At 38.2% G+C, this 21,001-nt stretch overlaps 1 protein-coding gene across 1 annotated transcript in view; it reads right to left on the bottom strand.

Annotated features, from left to right (window-relative positions):
• Nucleotides 1–21,001, bottom strand: part of LOC122799236 (bone gamma-carboxyglutamate protein) — a 77,304-nt gene that overhangs the window by 8,202 nt on the left and 48,101 nt on the right. Inside the window, exon 3 of the mRNA XM_044068168.1 lies at nt 7,386–7,461. Coding sequence (XP_043924103.1) covers nt 7,386–7,461 — 76 coding nt within the window. The remainder of the gene's footprint in view (nt 1–7,385; nt 7,462–21,001) is intronic.

The raw sequence follows: 21,001 nt of genomic DNA, 5'->3' as shown, positions 1-21,001 counted from the left end.
GACTAAATACAGTGGATACAAAAAGTTTACACACCCCTGTTAAAATACCAGGTTGTTGTGATATAAAAAAAAGAGACCGCAATAAATAATTTGAAAACCTTTCCCACCTTTAATGTGATTTATAACCTGTACAATTCAATTGAAAAACAAACAGATCTGTTAGAGGAAAAATATAAAAAATAAAAAACTTACAATAATCTGGTTGCATAAGTGTGCACACCCTTAAACTCATACTTTGTTGAAGCACCTTTCAATTTAATTACAGCATTCAATCTTCTTGGGTAGGAGTCTATCAGCATGGCACATCTTGACTTGACAATATTTTCCCACTCTTCCTAGCAAAAGCGCTCCAAATCCGTAGAATTGCAAGGGCATCTCTTGTGCACAGCGCTCTTTAGGTCACCCCACAGATTTTCTATTGGATTTAGGTCTGGGCTCTGGCTGGGCCATTCAAAAACTTTAATTTTCTTTTAGTGAAACCATTCTTTTGTTGATTTGGATGTATGCTTGGGGTCATTGTCGTGTTGAAAGATGAAATTCCTCTTCATCATCAATTTGTTTGTACCCTTCTCCTGACTGATACCTTTCAACAATGAGATCCCTTTGATGCTTTGTAAGCTCTCTGCAAACCATGGCTTTTGCTGTAGCAGGCAACTGAGTAAATGTCAGGAAAATCCTACTAGGACAGCCCCATTTAGGGTTAATCAGAGTCTCTTTAATTGATGGCAGGTATGTACCCAAGAAGACTGAATGCTGTAATTAAATCAAAAGGTACTTTAACAAAGTATTAGTTTAAGGGTTTGCACACTTCTGCAACCAGCTTATTGTACATGTTTTATTTTTTGTATTTTCCCCCTAACAGATTTGTTTGTTTTTCAATTGAATTGTACAGGTTATAGGTCACATTAAAGGTGGAAAAAGTTTTGAAATGATTTATTGTGGTCTCTTTTTTTACATCACAAAAACAAGTAATTTTAATAGAGGTCTGTAAACTTTTTATATCCACTGTAAATAAATAAAACTGTTGTAAAATGAAATTCTGAATGTTTACCTTGTGGCTGCTGAGAATACACACACCTTTAGTGACAATTGCTTACAGGCTACAGAAGTTCAATTAATATCCCACCACTGCTCACCAATATGTGACGTCCCCTCTCTAGGCCAGTAATCAAGGAGCCTGAATTCTGAATTCTCACCACTGGCACTGGAGAAAGATGTTCACTTGGAACAAAAATGGATACACCCAGAATTTCCAGATCCAGCTCTCTGCATCCAGCACAATTTCCCTTAAGAGCACACAGAGAACATAGTCAGTCCTGGGGCTGGGTCCTCTCTGTCTCACCAGATCCCCAATAAGACTCTTGACTGGCACAAATGTAGGGATGAGTCTTCAGTCGAGTGTCCAAGCCATGTCCTCCAGCACCCTCTCAGTGGAACCAGTGTTTCATGTCCTTGCTCCAAGCAGCTGACATACACACTCTTTGAAATTTGATTTTCACACACACACACACACACACACACACACACACACACACACACACACACACATGCGCACACATACACACACACACACACACACACACACACACACACACACACACACACACACATGGGAAATGCTGGCACAGATTTACTAGTTATGCCCCCTTCTGCTCAGACTATAAGATAGTTACACCACCACCAGACATTCCAAAGCCAGCTACTCTAAGGCTCTTGCAGGGGTACCCACTTATACTGAGTGAAATTAATATTAATGCAGATGGTAATGTTGACCAAACAGTCAGGCTTTCAGGAGTGGCCACAGTGTCACCAATAGATATAAGTACTCTCAAAGGTTAAAATATTCTCTAAAGGACCAACCACAATGAAAAGTTTAAATATATTTAATAATAAGTAATAAAGGAACATGAAAATACTAAATATCTATTTACAATAATCACCAGAGTTTCAATCACAGGAAATATTAAAAATAACACAGGTGGACAGGTTCATACAGTTACAGAAAAACCAATACTTAACTAACCTCACTATATTTTTCTGACTGATCTAAAGAATTATTATTCCCTGGATACTTACTAGAGCAAGGCAAGATAACGTAGGTGAGAGAGCCTTCTTTATCAGGTTACAAAAACAGAGTTCTCTGAGACTTCAGTCTCACCTATTATTAAACATTATTTTTAGCGATGAATTACAAAATGACCTCACATACATCTGGTCATCTGGACTTCTGGTTCCCATGCTTTTCCCCTTGGGTAGAAGCTGTCAGGGTTTAGCACATATGTATCAATAATACATATACACAGAGCTTTGCTAAAATCTGCTGCAGCTCCTGGAAGTCATAAAACAATTTCAAACCTCCACCCTTCCAGAGTAGCAATTATTTCACCCCAAAGGCAATGCAGGGAGCTTCCTAGTGCAAACTTTTTGTCTCTGGCTGCATTGAGAACTGTAAGATACAATCTTTATGGCCTAAGCCAGGTAATTTAATTTCAAACTATTTTCAAAAATTTGAGATTATCCTCTTCTCTTCCAGTATCCTCTATTAAACATATACATTTAAGCAGTTACAGTAATGCATGTATATTTCTTTTTCCATCCAACATGGCACACTGTTGGTACATTTTTAACACAAGCAACTTTACAAATACATTTTTTTCAACACAAGCAACTTTACAAATACATTTTTTTCAACACAAGCATCTGTACAAATTAGTTTGATATACAAATGACATATAATTCTTTACAAAATTCCAGCTAGCTTAGCATAGCTGGCAATACCTCACATTTTCACAAATATATTTTAATATTGGCCCTGAATGGCTGTGAAACTACTTTGCCGTAATCATTCACTATGTATGATGCTAATACATGTACGCGATTCACTTCAAGTTTGTACTGCAAACCTATGTCTAGGCTTGCTACCTATTAACAACACATTTACCAATAATGAAAAATATAGATACAGATAAAAGTTTTTCTATAATAAACAGATTTAAAATGCAGTTAACATTAAAAAGTTATGTTATGAAAATTCATCCATAAATAGAATATGATTTTTGAAATAAGTTGGTTTTCATGGACTTAAGAGTACTTCAGAGAAAGTTCAAATCTCAAAAAAGACTAGGCAATGACTCTGTAGACATGATGCTTGATAAGAAATGCAATTTCACAAAGAATGTTCAGGTTCTTGTCTTTGCAGAAGGGAGATTGGGATGACATTTAGATACTAGCAACTCCTTGCATAAGAAAAACACATGTCATACTAACTCCTGGGACTCAGGAACCTAATATTTAATTGGGATTATTGATAGTGCATCCAGTATTACTGAAGCTGAAATGCTAAATGCAGATTACAGTGATGTGGTTTATGTATGGTTTGCCATGGAGGTGTTTTTATTACTTATTTATTGATTTTTTCATCATTACTGTATGCAAGTTGTATATTGTGCTGTTATGTGGTTTTGGAGTGTTCGTTGTTGAAGAAGTTGCATTTCTATTTATTAATTAAGTCTTCAGTGTTAGTGGTTGCAGTTCAAGTTTAATATTACTGCTGGAAAAGTGCTGCACGTGAGATATGAGAACATGACAATTGTCACTTTCAAGTTGTAAATCCTTTCCCCCCTCAGTTGTGTGTAAGGGGGGTGTATGGTAGGCTTTCCTCCCTTCAAAACTATTTTTTTGTTTAAATTGATGTTGAAGTGTTGAAATTTTGCTTATTTGGTTCAAATCTTGGCTAAGAGCCTTCTGTGTGGAGTCTGCATGTCCACCCTGTCTCCATATGAATTTTCTCTAGGTACTGTGGTTTTCTCCCACCTCACAAAGACATGCAACATTTGCATTCTCCAAATTGCCTGAAGCTGTACATTAGACATGTGCATGAGAATGTGCAATAGACTGACACCCTGTCCAGAATGAGTTTCAATATTTTGCTCCTACTGGCTGCTGGAAAGGCTCCCACTTTCCCTGTGATCCTGTAAAGGATCAAATGGGTTATCAGAAAATGGATGGGTAAAACTGAGAAAATATTCATTAAATGTATAATACAGTAGCAGACGTAGAAGCTCAAGATGATCAACACTCAGAACATTGAACCTAAAAGATTATTGGTGTCCTCTCATGGTCGCTAGACTTGAAAAAAGTGAGAAAGTGAGTGTTGCATTTTCTTCAGTTTGTTCCTCTTCTCCATATTTGTATAATCTTGGAGTTTGCATAAATGTAGTTCAGGGACTTGAGGGCTTGTCCTCACATTAGGGGTGCAGGGGAAGCTTGGCCTGCAAACATTTTTTCTGTGTCTTGCAACATTGGGAATGTTGCTGTTTTAGGTAGCAACTTCCCAAAGTTTTAGATACTTTGGCATAAAGTAATCATGTGCCAATTAAATGAGGCACAGCTATTCATAGTGGACCCAGCAGACACAGATAAGACCTGCAGCTCTGGTGAATAATAATTATTAGTTCAACAAAATGAAATTCCAAAGGAAAAACATGAACAGTGTTTAAGGCAATAACAAGTAGCCATGGTAAGAATAAGAAGTAAAGAAAGATATTTCTATAAACAGATACATTGTTTATGACAGACTGATGAAACCTTTAGGTTTTAGTGTTATGGAAGTACATTAATCAACTCATCTATGGCATTGATATTCTTTGTAACATGACTTTTGTATCTTTCCAGTTGTTGGAATTTTTTTTTCTTTGTTGGATATGAAAAAAAGTTTTCCCATGGAATTGAATTGATATATGTTTGCTAGCTCAAATGAAATTTGTGAACTGTGACATAGGAACTGGAGGAAAATAAATTTTGTAAAAAAAAGCTTGACATACATATATATATATATATATATATATATATATATATATATATATATACCTTGTGTAATTATGATGAATAGGAAAAGAGGAACTGTAAGGCATGCTGGACAGCCAAAAATGTGTCGTTTGTGTGAAAATGAAACACATCTTATTAGTGACTGTTATCAAAGAAGGCATGTTTAGTGTGGGCAATAATTAAAAAATATAAACTTTAATGTATAAAATGTATGAAAGAAGGGCATCTTTTGGGTGAACTGTGAAGAGAGAGAAGGAAAAGTTAATATGCTGGTAACAATGAAAGATAATTATCAGTTGCTTTATTAAATTAAATAATGTCAGAATAGGGTCTATATTAGAACATCTAAGTTTCAAAACTTCAAATGTTCTAATATCGAACCCTATTCAGCAAAAGCTGAAAACATCAAACATACAGAACAGCGAATTTTTTCCTAGGGAAAAAATTCACTGTCCCAAAACACATACACACAACACAAGCACACCAAACAAACAGCAATCCACACACATACACCTAAAATCTTACACCTAACCCTACATTAAACTATACACACACCACTAACTATCCACTTACCTTAACCCAAACCCTAACCCTAAGGTCTGTCACTATCACACACTCACCTCACCTGCGCCCTAACCCTAACTCAATTACCCTGCCCTAACCCTCGTATCCACACAATCGCACACTTACCTGACCTGCTCCCTAACCCTAACTCACCTAACCTGCCCTAACACTCATGTCCACACAATCACACACATACCTAACCTGCACCCTAACCCTAACTACGCTAACCCGCACTCAATCGCACACTTAACTGAACCCGACCCGTAACTTTCCACCACAGTGCTGAAAATACTGAAGCAACAGAAACGGACAACCAAATTCTTTCCCTAAGAAAAAATTTGGTTTTCTGTTGCTTTGATATTTTCAGCTTTCGCTGAATAGGGTTCGATATTAGAACATTTGAAGTTTTGAAACTTCGATGTTCTAATATAGACCCGTCAGAATACAGGGAGAGTTCTTTTTATAGGGATTGGAATTACTGAAACTGAAAAGAATGATATTAAGAAAGTTAAAGAAACAGGATAAAGTGGAGATTGTGTTGCACTAGAAAATAAATGTTAAATATTAACATAGGAAGCAGAAAGAGAAGAAAAGGCAACTGAGGAAAAGCAAAGTGGTAAAATATAAAGAAAGGAAAGGCACATTTTCAAAAGTTATCTATTAATGTAAATAGTATAAAAATGAAGTGAGGCACTTAGGAGTATGCAAATGATGTAGAAAGTTGAAACAATACAGTTTTTGTAAGATATGAGATTTCTGAATACAGAGAAAAAGTAGGAATGGAAGTGCTGCAAGGTAGGGGAAGAAATACTGCCTTGGGGATTGCTTATTACTAATAAATATAAAACAAAAGTATTGGACATGATAGTAGTAATGCTTGGGGGAAAGATGATAATTAATAGCCATATCAGGTAAGGGATGGTAAGAATAGGTATTATATGTATACACAGGAATAAAAGAAAAAATAAAGATGTGTCGTGAAAGGCAAAAAAAAAAGTGTGCCAAATATGGCTGTAGTGATTTGAGGAATTTTAACTGCCCTTCAGAGGAAGAAGAAAATGAATGAAAGGGGAAAAATGATTAGAGATTACTGGTAATGCCTTGTTAAGTATTTGATAAGAAATGGGGTATACATATAGGAGATGAGATTTGTAGATAGAAGGGAACTACAGGAAGTTACTGAGAAATGAAAGCAGCTGCTTTTTACAGATCATATGGCAGTATGATCATAATTCAGAGAGAATAATCACATTTTTAAAGAAGGAGAGAGAATCAAAAGGCACAGGAAGATGTAGTGCAGTGAGTGCAGAGAGAAGAAAGTTATTAAGTGTAACAACTTTTTATAAACATTGGACAGAATGGTGGAAAGGTTATAAACATAAATATAAAGTACTGTATTTAAAGATAGAAAGGGAATTGCATAGCACTGGAAAGGTATTTATATGGTGATGACAGTGGATAATGAAATAGTACTGGAGAAAAATGATGTTTACTGTAATCTCCTTTCAGGAATCATAACTGTGCCTGCTCACCAGTGTTTCTTCTTAATTCTGAGTTAAGAATGACAATCTTCATGATATATACCATGGATGTTTTCATGTTGATGTCATGGAAAAAGTCTAAAAGCAAGTGGATTTGAAAGAAATAAAATGACAACAGATACCCCTAAAGCAATTGCCTGCTCAAGACCAAACTAATTCTATAGAAAAGTAAAAAAAAAAAAAAAAAAAGTCAGTCAAGACCAAGTGAGTTCCATAGAAAGGTAAGAGAGTTACAGAAAGCCTGTTTTAAAATGACAAAAATAGTAAGTTCCCTTATTTCCTCTTTTGCTATCTCAGAGTAGCTGTTCTTAAAAAAATGCATTCACCCATCTTTTAACTTTGAGGACCAGTGCTTCCTTCTTTCCCCTGTTCCTCTTTATAAATCATATGGTGATAGTGACTCACAATGTTAAAACATCATATATGTTATTAGCTAAAACTGTGTATTCTCACCTTTCAACGTAGTCATAGTATGAACGCTTGTGCCTCTTCATAAAGGCATTAGCCGTCTTCTTTCTGACAACAACAGCTGCAGTTAGGAAAAAAAAACAAAGAAGTTATGGTATCACATGCAGTATAAATACAGCATTTAAAGCTGGCATCTAACACATCCATTCCAATCCCAGCAAATTCCTGACTAGAGTACATATGCATATGTCTGTGCAGCTGTATTAATATAACAAAAGTAAAATTGTTGATTTGTAGGTATTCCTTTTTCCTAACAATGTGGATAATGGTCACAAAATGAAGGAGACTAGATTATTTTTTTAGTTACAATAATTTCTTTTAAGCAGCATGATATGGTTATTTATTCTGGCTTTCATAGTGTGATTGTAAAATCCTGCAGCAAATAGCTACTCTTAGGCCTACCATATCTGATGTGCCATATCTGGCACCTGGCGGCTTATTGACAGTAGGTTTAACACATTCATATTTAAACGAGAGAAGGGGAAATTGGACCAAATAAGGAAGGGAAGATATGCAAAGGAGAGTGATAAAGAGATAGTAGATATGATGAACAAGTAATTCTTTTTGAACAATCTTTGCTGCTTTATCTAAGAATTGGTATATCTTTTACTTCAAGTTCCCATCTCTCAAATTAAGTAGTCATACTGTTCTAAACCCTCAAAAGCCTGTAATGAGACAACAGAACATGATAGTTTATTTTGTCCTTTTATGCTTTTTATTTTTCGAAATGATAAGGATTTATTTGGTCTTTTTTCTGTTAACTGAATATATCCCATGATGCATATTACCATTTTTTCACAGGTAACCTAGAAACACTGTCTAATTAAGAATCTTACTGAAAGCCACACTATATGCAAATGGAGACTGAGGAGGGTCTCAAACACAGGATTACAGGATCATAGGAACTGCAAGTCAAGTAAGTCTGAGGATGTTTTAAGTTTTGTCAGATATCACTGTAAGGATTATCCCACACATCCAGGAGGGCAAAATATGTCAGGCTGGGGAAGGACCTGTTGATACCCATCTCTTTGTCAATTTATTCGTAAAGGATGCAAGGGTGACACTTTGCTTAACATAAAGGACAATTTGTTCTAGAGACCAGGTAACCACTGGGTAATGAATCCTTTCCTCCAACATGTTTTATTTATATAGTAGTGGAGGTTTATATCCTTAGTTTGGTTGCTTGTGTAGCTATCCATCCTCTGAAGGTATAAGAGATCCATTAGGTTGGAATCTTAGATGGCATGGAAGGGGAAGCAAACATCTCCATGCAGGAGTCTATACAAGGATAGGGCTTCTTGTCTGCCTTGGTGTCCACAGGTTTTTTTAGGCCAATAATCTTTTTTTGTCCAGAGGCTTTGGAGCCTTTGTCATTACATGATATTTCTGGCTCAGTCTACTACCTTTTGGCAAAGATAAAATTGGTTAAAACACAACACATTGACCTATTTCATATAAATCCACTATCATCATACACCATATTGGTAGTAAAAAAGCAGCTGCAAATATCAACAATTTGCATTTGGAATCACAACACATCACATAAAAACAGATCCCAAATACAAAAATAAAATAAAAAAAAACTACCCAAATTAAAAAAGCGTGCCTCTAAAAACTGTGTACACCTACTGTTTTTTTTTTTTTTTTTTTACTTGTGGTAGCTTCCCCCAAACCCCATTAACTTACATATACTAACTCCATGGTTGCACAATCATTGCCAAAGTTAATTTGCTATGAATTGCACTATAGTTGAAAAAACGGCATCTTATCTATAATGTAATTCTGCCATTTCCACCATAAAATGTTTATGTAAGCACCTCAGACATTCCACATACTTTGATGAAGTAAATGGTAATCATCTGCCTAGATACATGCCAAAAGGAACATTATACTTAATAACTGGTCTAATTAGACCAGAGCACAAAGGAGCAATAACATCATTACACTTAGGTGAAATACTTTTGGAAATCAATTGTGCTAGATAGAAGGATTTCCTTACTACTGCTACAACATGGTGTTCAAAAGTGAGGGAATTGCTGATGCATATACCGATATCTGTGACTATTATGTCCATATGCATTTGAGGTACTGGCAATGATATAAGTTGTAGATGAGGGTCCTATTCCAAAGGAGACAATTTGCACTTTTTTCATTTAGCTTGAGCAATTTCTCTGTACATCATTGGTTTGCCAGAATTAGTTCTTGTTGAATGGCTTATGTACCAATAGTGGGTCAGATGATGCAGTCATCAGTGAGTTTGGTTAGCCATAGTATTTGAAGGTCAGAAAAGTAGAAACCAAAAAGGAGGGGCCCAAGCACTGAGCCCTGTTGTGCTCTATTTCTTATTTTCTTACTTTCTGAAGTGACACTGGCCTCCTTGATTGTGTGAGTTCTACCCTTCAACCAGTTTGCAATCCAGCTTACCATATAAGCATCTACATTTAGTTCCTTTAGCTTTAGAAGGCCAGCATGGGTTACAGTGTTGAAGGCCTTTGTTGTAGCCACTGTCCACTGCCTCTGTAATCTTCTCAAATAAATTTACCAAGCTTAGTAGATATGATCTGCCCCTGACAAAACCAAACTTTTGTGGGGCAGTTGTATAAAATGTTAATTTCTATTTTTATGCCCAGTTTTCTGTAGATTTGTTATGGGAGTTTAAATGTTTTTTTCTAAGTTACAGAGCTTATTTTTAAATTTCCCTTAATATTTGTTTCTAGTTGGGACTGATAGATGTATAGATTTTGTATGTAGGAGTAGAGTTCAGACGAAAACGTAGCAGCTGAAGCTTCATGGGGGTATTGAAATTGCAAGTAAACCTAAATAGCTCTAATGAAATTTAAAAAAATGTTTTTATGCTTAAAATCCTTAAATTCAGAATTGCTTGCATTTGTGAGATTAGTGGATTTAAATGAGTAGTGTCGTAGTGCATTTGTGAACTTAGCAATGCCAATTTGTTTCTTCATTTGTAAAGCTACCTTTTTGTACTTGGAGGTGCTGTATCTGTGCCTGGCAAGTTTCTGAAACTGATATAGTAGTACAGCAGCTGTTTCTATTAGCCTGCTGTGTTCTAGTTAATGGGAATATACTGCTGTCATGAATAATGGTCTTGCCGTTTTAGTACCATGAGGCTACACACTCGTGGATAAATGCAACTTTATTAGGCTGCTGTTTATATGCCTAGAGATTTCTTAACACTCAGGCTTGAAACTGTTTACTAATGGACATTACAGAATCTGTGTGTTAAACTGTGCATTATTTAATCCTGTTTTTTATCTTTTTCTAACCGCATACTGCTTTTATCCTTACTATTACATGATATTTTATCTGAGTATAACTGAATTATTTTGCATAACACTTGTGATTGAGTCTTTGCATTATTTTTAAACAAATCTGTTTGTGCTTTGTTAATATTAACTACTTGGGGACACCCTACCCTACCATTGAGTTATGGGCTGCACTCTGAAGCACTGAGATCAAGCCAGCTTGCCTAAATCAGTAGTGCCATATCTATCTCGGTTAACTGGGGACAATTACCCTCTTAATCCAGCTCTAGTGTACAGTCTTAATTATTGTACAGCTCTGACCTTTATCATTCCAGTAATCTAGCTGGATGAGTCTAGCATTATAAGTAGCTCTCAACTGTTGTACTGACCTAATCTCCACAACCAAGATATAAGTCTTTAGCCTACTATCACTATTATCTGCTATCCATCATCTGTTCTACCTTACTTGTGATTCACCCTGGGGTTTTCTCCCTGCTCCTACGTGCCCTAGAAAGAAAATGTAATGATTCTAGTGTGTTACTTATCTTATGGAAAGTACTGACACAACTACTGGCAACTAATAATACACCATAGTTCTCAAGTCTAGTTATTTCCCCCTTAGGACTATAAATAAAAGATCACCTCTCTATTCTAGGAACTAACTCATTCCTCTCTTCCTTTACTATCTCGCCTTTTATTAGGTAGAGTACCCTCACAGGACCTTTCTCCTCCACACCTTTGCAGAGGGATGCAAGCAAAAGTGAACCAAAGAAAAGCTCTCCCATCCACTCTGAAGGCTGAATCCATCATCCAGGAGCCAAACTATAGGGAGTTTATGTATGTCATACTGACATTTATTTATCACTGTCTTATCCCTCAGGCTCAGCTTACTCATTTCCCTAGTATATCCTCTCTCACCTCCTACCACTCTCTACCCTGTTCTTTCATCCTATCTTCCAACTGTCATTGACAACCACCTCTAAACCCTCAGTACTCCAAACTGTCCTTTTTTATCTTCCTGTCTACTCTTTTCTGTGACTGCTGCTTACCCTTCTATACCGCTCTCTATTTGAAGTACAAGCATTTATACCTGTACCACTGCTAACTCTATTATCTTTCTACATCTCCCCATGTTTTCCTTGACTCTTCTCTGTCCTTCAGATATACTTTCCTGGCATTTAGACAGCTGTATCTCCTGATCTGTCTGCTAGCATCCTTAATTATCAGTCTACATTTTCATGAAAACAAAAGCTTACCTGGCTGATTGTTTTTGTTAATATATTCTCTCCAGGGCCAGGGCCATCCTGCTTCATTTGCCCTTTGCTTCAGGCTCACTCCACTCCCCTACCCTACCCCATTCTCAACCACCCCTGTATCAATTTGATTTGTAGTTATTGACCACACCCCTCAGTTACCACTCATCACCTCCCACCTACCCAATTATCCTACCACATTGTGCTACATTTTCCTCCCAAACTACACCACTACACTTCATCTTCACTGTAACAACCCTCATCACATAGAATTATTTAAAATACTCTACATACTCAACCTAATTATCCTCAGAACAAGGGCAATGTTCCATACACTACACACTCACATACTAAAAGCCCTATTCTATACCTTCATAATTACTACATTGCTTCTTCTTTCAGCCATCACCACTTACCACATGCAATTTCAACACAACATTTCCCCCCATGGTAAACTGCAACAATAAGTCTTCACATGAAACCACTAAACTTTCACACAGCTCCATGCCTCTTTAGATCCTCCCACACTGGCTTTCACCTATGTAACTGGCAGTCACTTAAATGCAAATCCCATACATCTGTAAAACATGCCAAAATAAATTATAAGCTTACCAAACTCTACTTATGCATACTGAAAAAACTTACATGCTGTGGTGGCATACACCCCAATCCTGGTCCTAATGCACTTTTTATTGTATCTGCTTTATTTTCTGAAAAAATATACTTGTTTTCCCGCCTTTCTAAGCTAGTTTAGTCCAGTTTTCGGTTTATTGCTGAATTCAGGGCTGTGTTACAAGTTTCTGTGTTTGCCCATACCTTACTTGGGTAGAAGGAAGTTTCTCTGTTCACTGTGAGAGAGGGAGCTTTGAGCAGCATATCTTAGCTAGGGTATAACTATTCCCAGCTCCACAAAGTCTACTCTTCAATTTTCCCTTAGAACTAGACACACTTTCAACTTAAGCACTCAAATCATTCACTTCTCATCCCTGCAATTGCCCAAAACTCATAGCAAGCACTAATAAACCTTAGCACTAGACCCCCCTATACTGTAGAGAAGGACAGGGCTCTCTATTTGACCTTACCAGCCAATCAGTAAAACAGTTCACTGTACCTATCCAGGCATGTCCAAAGGGCAGTTTCAGGTGTACTCTCCAGTCCAACTGGTGAATCTGGGCATTTTGAGGCAATGCTACAATTGCCTCATGTACACAGACAACTCTGTCCTCCTTCCACCAAACACTAAAACATGTGAGAGATGCAATTATACAGCCAAACTGGAGGCTAAGCTCTTTCAACATAAGACTGGACCAGGCAGTCAAGAGGAGAAGGGAATTACTTACATCATACCACCAGTCTCATATAGACCTATGAAACCAGCACTGGCAAAAAACACACATAAATACACAAAAACATACTCGGAGGCTCTAAATAAAAATCTGCAAACGCAAGAGAGACCTCCAAAGCAGACATCCAAGCAACCTCCACCCCCCAACACAAACCATGAAACACATACTTCATAAAACCAGTGTGCCACACAATCACAGCCCTTAAGGCAAAATAACATATCCAACACACTAGTAATAGGTGACTTTATAGTCAGGCACACTGATGTCTCACTCACTAGGCTGAAGAAGGAGAAGGTTACTGTTAGTTGCCTGTGGGGTGCCAGGATCTGCCACATGACACAAGCACTCAGGTCACTCCAGAACAAGTACAAATATGACTCTCATTGTCCATGTTGGTGTAAATGACCTGAGCCATACCTCCCTGGACTACATGAAAAGAGACATGGAGGACTTCTCTGATCGCGTAGCCCAGGCTGGTATGACCCTGACCCTGAGTAGCACCCTGCCCTCACCAAGAATGATACCACAGTATAGAGAAAAAAATTATCAATTTCGACAATTGGCTAAGCTTTTGGTGTCATTCAAAAGGGATCCAGTGTCTGTCAGCCTGGGATGACATGCTCGACAAGCCACACTGCTTTGCTAGAGACGGCTTGCACCTGTCACCCTTAGGCTTTCGAATACTGACCAAGGCTCTTGCCACCACCATAGTGCCTTTTTTAGGCAAGGCTCAAAAGAAAAACCCACCGCTGTAAATAGCACAAGTAACAAAAAACTGAGGGTAATGCTGCTCAATGCCAGAAGTCTAAACCTCAAAATGCAAGCACTCGAGGCACTCCTCAGTATGGAGAAAATCGATATATGTGCAGTAACAGAAACCTGGTTAAGGCTCCAGAGAGCACCCCAGCACTACCAGGCTACAACTCATACCATACATTTTGGCCACAAAACCCAGACCGAAATACAAAAAGCGGGGGAGTATCCATATTCATCAAGGATACCCACACCTCCAGGTTAGTGGCACAACACGATACTTCAGAGATCATCCACGTGCAACTAACAACGGGCAAAACTGTCAAATTATAGCTTGCTACAGATCACCCACCATGTCCCAGGACCCCCAATCTGCATTCCTGGAAACAGTGGGAAACATAAAGGTCCTACCAAACACCCTGATATTGGGTAAGTTAAATTATCCAAACATTAACTGGGAGAACTACTCAAGTACGAACTCCCTGGCCTAACATTTCCTAGAATTTATAAACTCAAACGCCCTGGATCAACTGGTTAACACCCCCACCAGAGGTGAAAACATATTGGACCTGGTCATCACCAACATGGGCGACTGGTGTTCCACACCGGAGGTCAACCCCTCTGGTTAGATCTCACCATAAACTAATCACTCTGGATATCCACATTCTGCCACCACCCCTGGTCAAAGAAACCACCGTGAAAAACTTTTCAAAAGCAAACTTCACATTACTTAAGACCGAGGTGGGAAGTTTCAAAACCCCCATGCTAAAGTATAACGCTGTTCAAGCTGCAAAATCCTTTACTAATGCACTCTATGGGCACCTACAAGAATGCATGGATTGTGCTATCCCAAACAAAACCAAGACTCACTCCTCCAAGAAAAGGAAACCAGTCTGGTCGACCCCTGCCATAAACAAGCTATATAACAGAAGGAGGAAACTAGTACAGAAAAGAGTAAAATCCCAAGAAGGGAAGACATCCCTGATCAGTATCAGCAAGAAACTATGTTCCTTCATAAAATCATCCAAGGCTAGCTTCGAAAGAAAAATTCCCATGGACTCCAAAGATAACCACAAGGCATTCTTTAGCTATGTCAAGAATCTAAGTGGCAATTCTCAGATCTGCTCAGAGTTATAGCAAAATGACACAAAATACACTGAACCGACAGATATAGCCAACATCCTGGCAGACAGGTTCAGTGCAAACTTTACTCCCCTCTCACCCCCAAAAGGGCCCATAACTCTACCAGAAGAATGTAGTGCCCCTGAAATCACAGACACTCAGGTTAAAACAGCACTTTCCAAAGCCAAAAACACAGCATCAATGGGACTGGACGGTGTCCCAGGCTTACATCCTACACGAGCTCAAAGATGAACTAACCCCTCACCTAAACACACTGATTAAACTCAGCCTCTCCACAGGCTATGTGCTCACAGAGTGGCGCACAGCAACGGTTATTCTGCTTCACAAAGGTGGAGCCACAACGGACCCCAGGAACTATCGCCCTATAAGCCTGACTAGCTTGGTCTGCAAAGCTATGGAGCGCATCATCATGGATCTCATTAAAAGAGACATTGGAAACCTCCAAACACTGGACCCAACCCAGTTTGGCTTTGTTAAGGGCAGGTCATGCCTCCTAAACCTGGTGGACTTCCTTGAGACAGTTACCAAGTCTATAGATGAGGGAAAGGTGGTCCACACAGCCTACCTAGACCTCGCAAAGGCCTTTGACACTATTCCCCACTCAGGTATTATAGACAAGCTCACCAGCCTGAACATAAACCCCTACGTCACGAGATGGGTTGCCAACTGGCTCATGGACAGAACCCACATGGTAAGAGTTGCAGGAACTAGGTCTGACTCTAAACCTGTTACAAGTGGCATTCCCCAGTGCTCAGTCCTAGGACCCCTCCTGTTCGGCATATACTTCTCAGTGGTACAGGCAAGCACAGGAGGACTATGGCTCACCAAGTTCGCAGACAACTGCAAACTAGGGGCTATAATTGACTCTCCAGCTGACACAGACATCCTCCAAAAGGGTCTCACTGAAACAGATACCTGGTGTCAAAACCATGGTCTGAAGCTAATGCCAAAAAGTGCATAGTCATCCCCTTTGGAAAAAACAAAGTACCCACAAGCTACCACATAGGTGGTAGCCACCTAAATATGGAAGACGTAATAAGGGATCTGGGGGCCCAAGTAGATAGTAACCTCTCCTTTGATAATCACATTGCCAAAGTGGTTAGAAAATCCTTCTATGTGGCCCACCTAATCACAAAAGGGTTTGCATCCAGATCGAAAGAGGTCATTGGGCCCCTCTAAGCATCACTCATCAGACCCATTATAGAGTACAATGCCCCATTTGGGATGTACCTTACAAGACACCTGCAACAACTGGAAAGACCACAGAAGTTCCTCACCAAGAGGATCACTGGCCTCAAGCAGATGCCCTATGCAGCTCGACTGAAGAAACTCCAGCTGTATTTGGTTGCATACCGTCTACTCGGAGGTGATCTCTGGCTGACATACAAGGCCATGTCCAACCCAGAATTGATGGACATGCTCCACCTAAAGAAAACCCTATCCCCTCGAGCCACATGCTCTATGGATCTAAACCTCACCAGAACAATAAATAGAACATGCTGGAGGGATAGATTCCTGTCTCAGAGACTTCCCATGCTCTGGAACAAGATTACAATCTACATTATGCAGAGCTCCTCGCTAACCCTCTTCAAGAGAAACCTTGACGATTGGATGGGAAACAGAAAGTTTACCCCAGGGATCACTTTAATGGCTCTGCTGGACAGGCACAGAGAACTAATCTAAGGGGGCGGCGAAAACCAACACATTCCGGCTAGGCTTATAAATGCATTCGGGCAGATATCCTAGTACCTACCTATGAACCTATGAACCTAAACCTTGATCAGCTTAGTCTTCTACACCACAGACAAAATTGCTCTCTCCTTTTCCTTAACCTGAATGTGAAAAGAATCTTAAATAAAGTTCATGACCTTCATGCCCCACTAGCTCTATATAAACCTGAGATTGTATTACTTACAGAAACATGGCTGAAACCAGAGAACAATAACAATGAAATAATAGCTCCAGGCTACCATATCATATGCAGAGATAGAACGTGCTAAAAGGGTAGGGGTAGCAATATTATTCAAAAATCATCTCATCCTTGAACAACTTGATATTAATATTCCTGACATCGATAGTGCAGAAAAAAATTTTGCAAAATTAAAACTGAACCTCAATAAACACATAAATATCATAGGCAGCCATTTCCCACCATGTAATAACATTACTACTATGGAAGCCTACTAGACTGGATCTCAAACTCCCTTCCTCAATAAACTATTTTATTGGGAGATTTTAATATAGACTACCTTAACTGCTCTGGCCATAATTCATCTACCCACATTAACCTTCATGGGTTTACCCAACTTATCTCATCCCCCACTAGAACTGATGAAACATCCAAACGCCAGTCCATACTGGACTGGATTCTCATATCTGATCCATCTCTTGCATCCCAATCTGGCTGGCTACCTGACAGTCTTACCGACCATCAGCCAACCTACCTAGTTAGAAACAGAACTCACCAATTCCGTCAGATAACCTTTAGAGTGGTCAGAAACAAGAAGAACTTTAAACCTAATTTAAAACCTAACCCAGGAAATTCTGGGCTTTTTACTTAATAGTAACTATACATAATTTCTTTCTTATCCTCAATAGTCCACTCTGTTGTCTTTATGGCTCTTCTTTGGCCAATCAATTTTTGTCATTTTGTGGACTCCCCCTAAGCCTGGCCTGGCCCCATTGTAGGATTATTTCCATATTTTGAGTATTCTACACTGTCATTTTTTCCAGTCCTGGCACCAGTGCGCCTACCAGGATTGGGCACTTTTTTATCCTGGTTCTTGTGCACCCAGCTATCTTTTTTATTTTTGATTTACTTCTGTTCATGATATATGCTATATAAATGCAGTCTCTATATATATATATATATATATATATATATATATATATATATATATATATATATATCAGTGTCGCCTTGGTGAGATTTTATGAAAAACAGGGTCCACCTCATGAAGGTGCTCACTAAGACTTGAGGATGAATTCAATTTCAGCACTACTACACTCCTTTGCTTGCTGACTTTTCATCTCTCCATCCAGACCCCTGATGAAATTAAAGAGAATGTGCCACAAGAAGATGTTTAGAACTTTCTATAGAATCCCCACAGAAAATGGAAAACAAGGGATGTGCCCTCAGTATGGAAGAAAAGGAGTTAAGAGAAGAGTTGCTTGATTTAATAGACAAAGACAGATATATCAAGATCAATGAGAGAGATAGACTGCAGAAGGTTAATAAAACCCCAAAAGTCAGAAGCTTGATAAATTAAATGAACACAGTAATTAGGACTGTCCATAAAGACCCATGCAATATAACAGAAGTAAACAGAATATGTTACGGTGCTGCTAAATTAATAACTGATAAAGTTCTACCACAGGAACACAATGTAGTGAGGGAAAAGGGGGATGAAAGCGAATACCATCATGGAAATATTGAATAGAGAAAACTATAAAGCAGCTAAGACAAGAAATGTCATTGTTAGAATATTATAGAAGAGGGAACAGATCAGCAAAAATATTAAGAAAAATAGATGTGATAAAAAGCAGTGCGCAGTATTAGAACAGACCAGGATCTATTATGCACTATTGGAGATAAACTAAAAATTTCAAAACAGGTGGAAAGACTCAGAAGATATGAAGATAAATATAAGGGAAAAGCACAAAATAAGCAATTTACTGATGACCCAAAAAAGTTTTATAGAGAATTGGGAAATAAGGTAAAAGGAATTGATAGACTGCCGAAAAAAGAGGAAGTAGATACATTTTGGAGAAGTATCTATGATGATCCTGTGGAACATAACAAAGATGCTAAATGGACAGCAGAAGTAAAAGAAATAATAAGAAGTTTAAATGTACAGGATATGAAATGGGATGAAATAACAGCCAGAGAGATTGAAACAAAGTTAAGAAAAGCCTCTAATTGGAAAAACCCTGGCTCAGATACAGTACCTAACTTTTGGCTTAAAGTATTAACTTCTTTACATGAGGATCTAGCTATGAGTAAGAACTATTCATATGCACATCCCAAACAGACACCACACTGGTTAACAACAGGAAAAACAATGCTCTTACTTAAGAGTGAATCTGCAAGCTACCCTAAAAATTATAGACCAATAACTTGTCTTCCGACAACGTATAAACTATACGTGGGGATTGACGCCAACAGAGTTTATAATCATTTAGAAGAAAACTCAATTATGGCAGTAGAACAAAAGGGCAATAAAAGAAAGTCATATGGAACAAAGGATAATTTGTTGTTAAATGAAGTTATAGTGGAGAACTGTAAGAAAGGGAAGAATCTAAGTATGGCATGGATTGACTATAAAAAAGCATTTGATAGTATCCCACATTCATGGATAAAAGAGTGCTTAAAACTGTATAAGGTATATCCTACACTGATTGATTACATTACAGTAACCATGAAACAGTGGCAGACCACTTTGCAATTAAGCCACAATAAAGGACAGATTATTATCCCGGGGATAAAAATCCAAAGGGGATATTCCAGGGTGACTCCCTGTCACCGTTGCTATTTTGCCTTGCCATTAATCCATTAAGTTGTTTACTTAACAGCTTAGGTCATGGCTATAATTTGGCTTCTAGAAAACAACAAAGTATAATGACTTTTCATCTTCTCTTTGTCGATGATTTAAAATTGTATAACTCATCAGATGAGGAATTGAAAGCACAGCTACAGGTTGTCAAAACTTTTTCAGATGATATTGGAATGTCATTTGGTCTTGACAAATGTGCAAAAGCAACCTTTAAAAAAGGAAAATTGCAGCACCAGGAAAACATTAGTTTGGGGCAAGAATGTGATATAAAAGAACTTGAGCAAGAGGGGGTGTATAAATACATGGAAATTGATGAAGGATCAGCAATAAAACATGAACAAATGTGAATAAAGCTTAGTAAAGAGTACTTTAGAAGACTTAAATTAATCCTGAAAACAGCATTAACACCTAGGAACAAGATCCAAGCTATAAATCAATTTGCTCTTCCTCTCCTAACTTATAGTTTTGGAGTGATTGACTGGCCCCAAAAAGTGTTGGGATAGATTGGATATTAAAACAAGAAGGATGCTTCATGCTCACCGAATGATTTATAAAAATCAGTGTATACCAAGATTATATATTCCCCGTACTGAAGGAGGGATGGGCCTCCTTGAAATTGAATACATGTATAGATCTGCAATCGTGGGACTCCATACATATCTACTGACCTCACAAGATCCAAATGTGGTGAAAGTTTTGAAACATGAGGAGAATAAATCTAAGATGACATCTCTGCTTAATTTAGCAGAAGCATATCGAAGTCAAGCAGGAATGGAAATCAAACCAGAAGTGGATAAAAATCAGGCAGCAACTGAATGTGCTAAAAAACAAAAGAAAGAATATAAGGTGAAGGATCAGATGAGAAGGCAAGAAATGTGGAAAAAACATAAATATAGTTGCAAGTATAGAAAACTTCTGGAAGAGCCTCATGTTGATCAGGAATGAACGCAGGAATGGTTAAGGAGAGGTGAATTTACATCAAGAAATTAAAGATTAATATTGGCAGCCCAAGAGAGTGTGCTACATACACGTTGGTTTACTAAGTCTATTGAACATGTGGGAGAAACAGATATATGAAGGTTCTGTGGAACCCAATTGGAAACAGTCACATACCTTATTGCTGGTTGTGACTCGATTATAGCAGAGGGACTGTATGCTGAAAGGCATAATAATGTGGCGAGATTGTTACACTGGAGATTGTACAAACATTATGGTATTGAAGTGGCTGAAAAGCACTGGAAACATGAGCCACAGAGAATCATAGAAAATTTTGAAGTTTACATCACATGG

This window comes from Protopterus annectens, chromosome 1.part0, assembly GCF_019279795.1.
Source record: "Protopterus annectens isolate FY-2018-M chromosome 1.part0, PAN1.0, whole genome shotgun sequence".
Classification (NCBI taxonomy): Eukaryota; Metazoa; Chordata; order Ceratodontiformes; family Protopteridae; genus Protopterus; species Protopterus annectens.
Note: the sequence above shows the minus strand (reverse complement) of the source record. Positions and strands in the feature narration are given on the sequence as shown.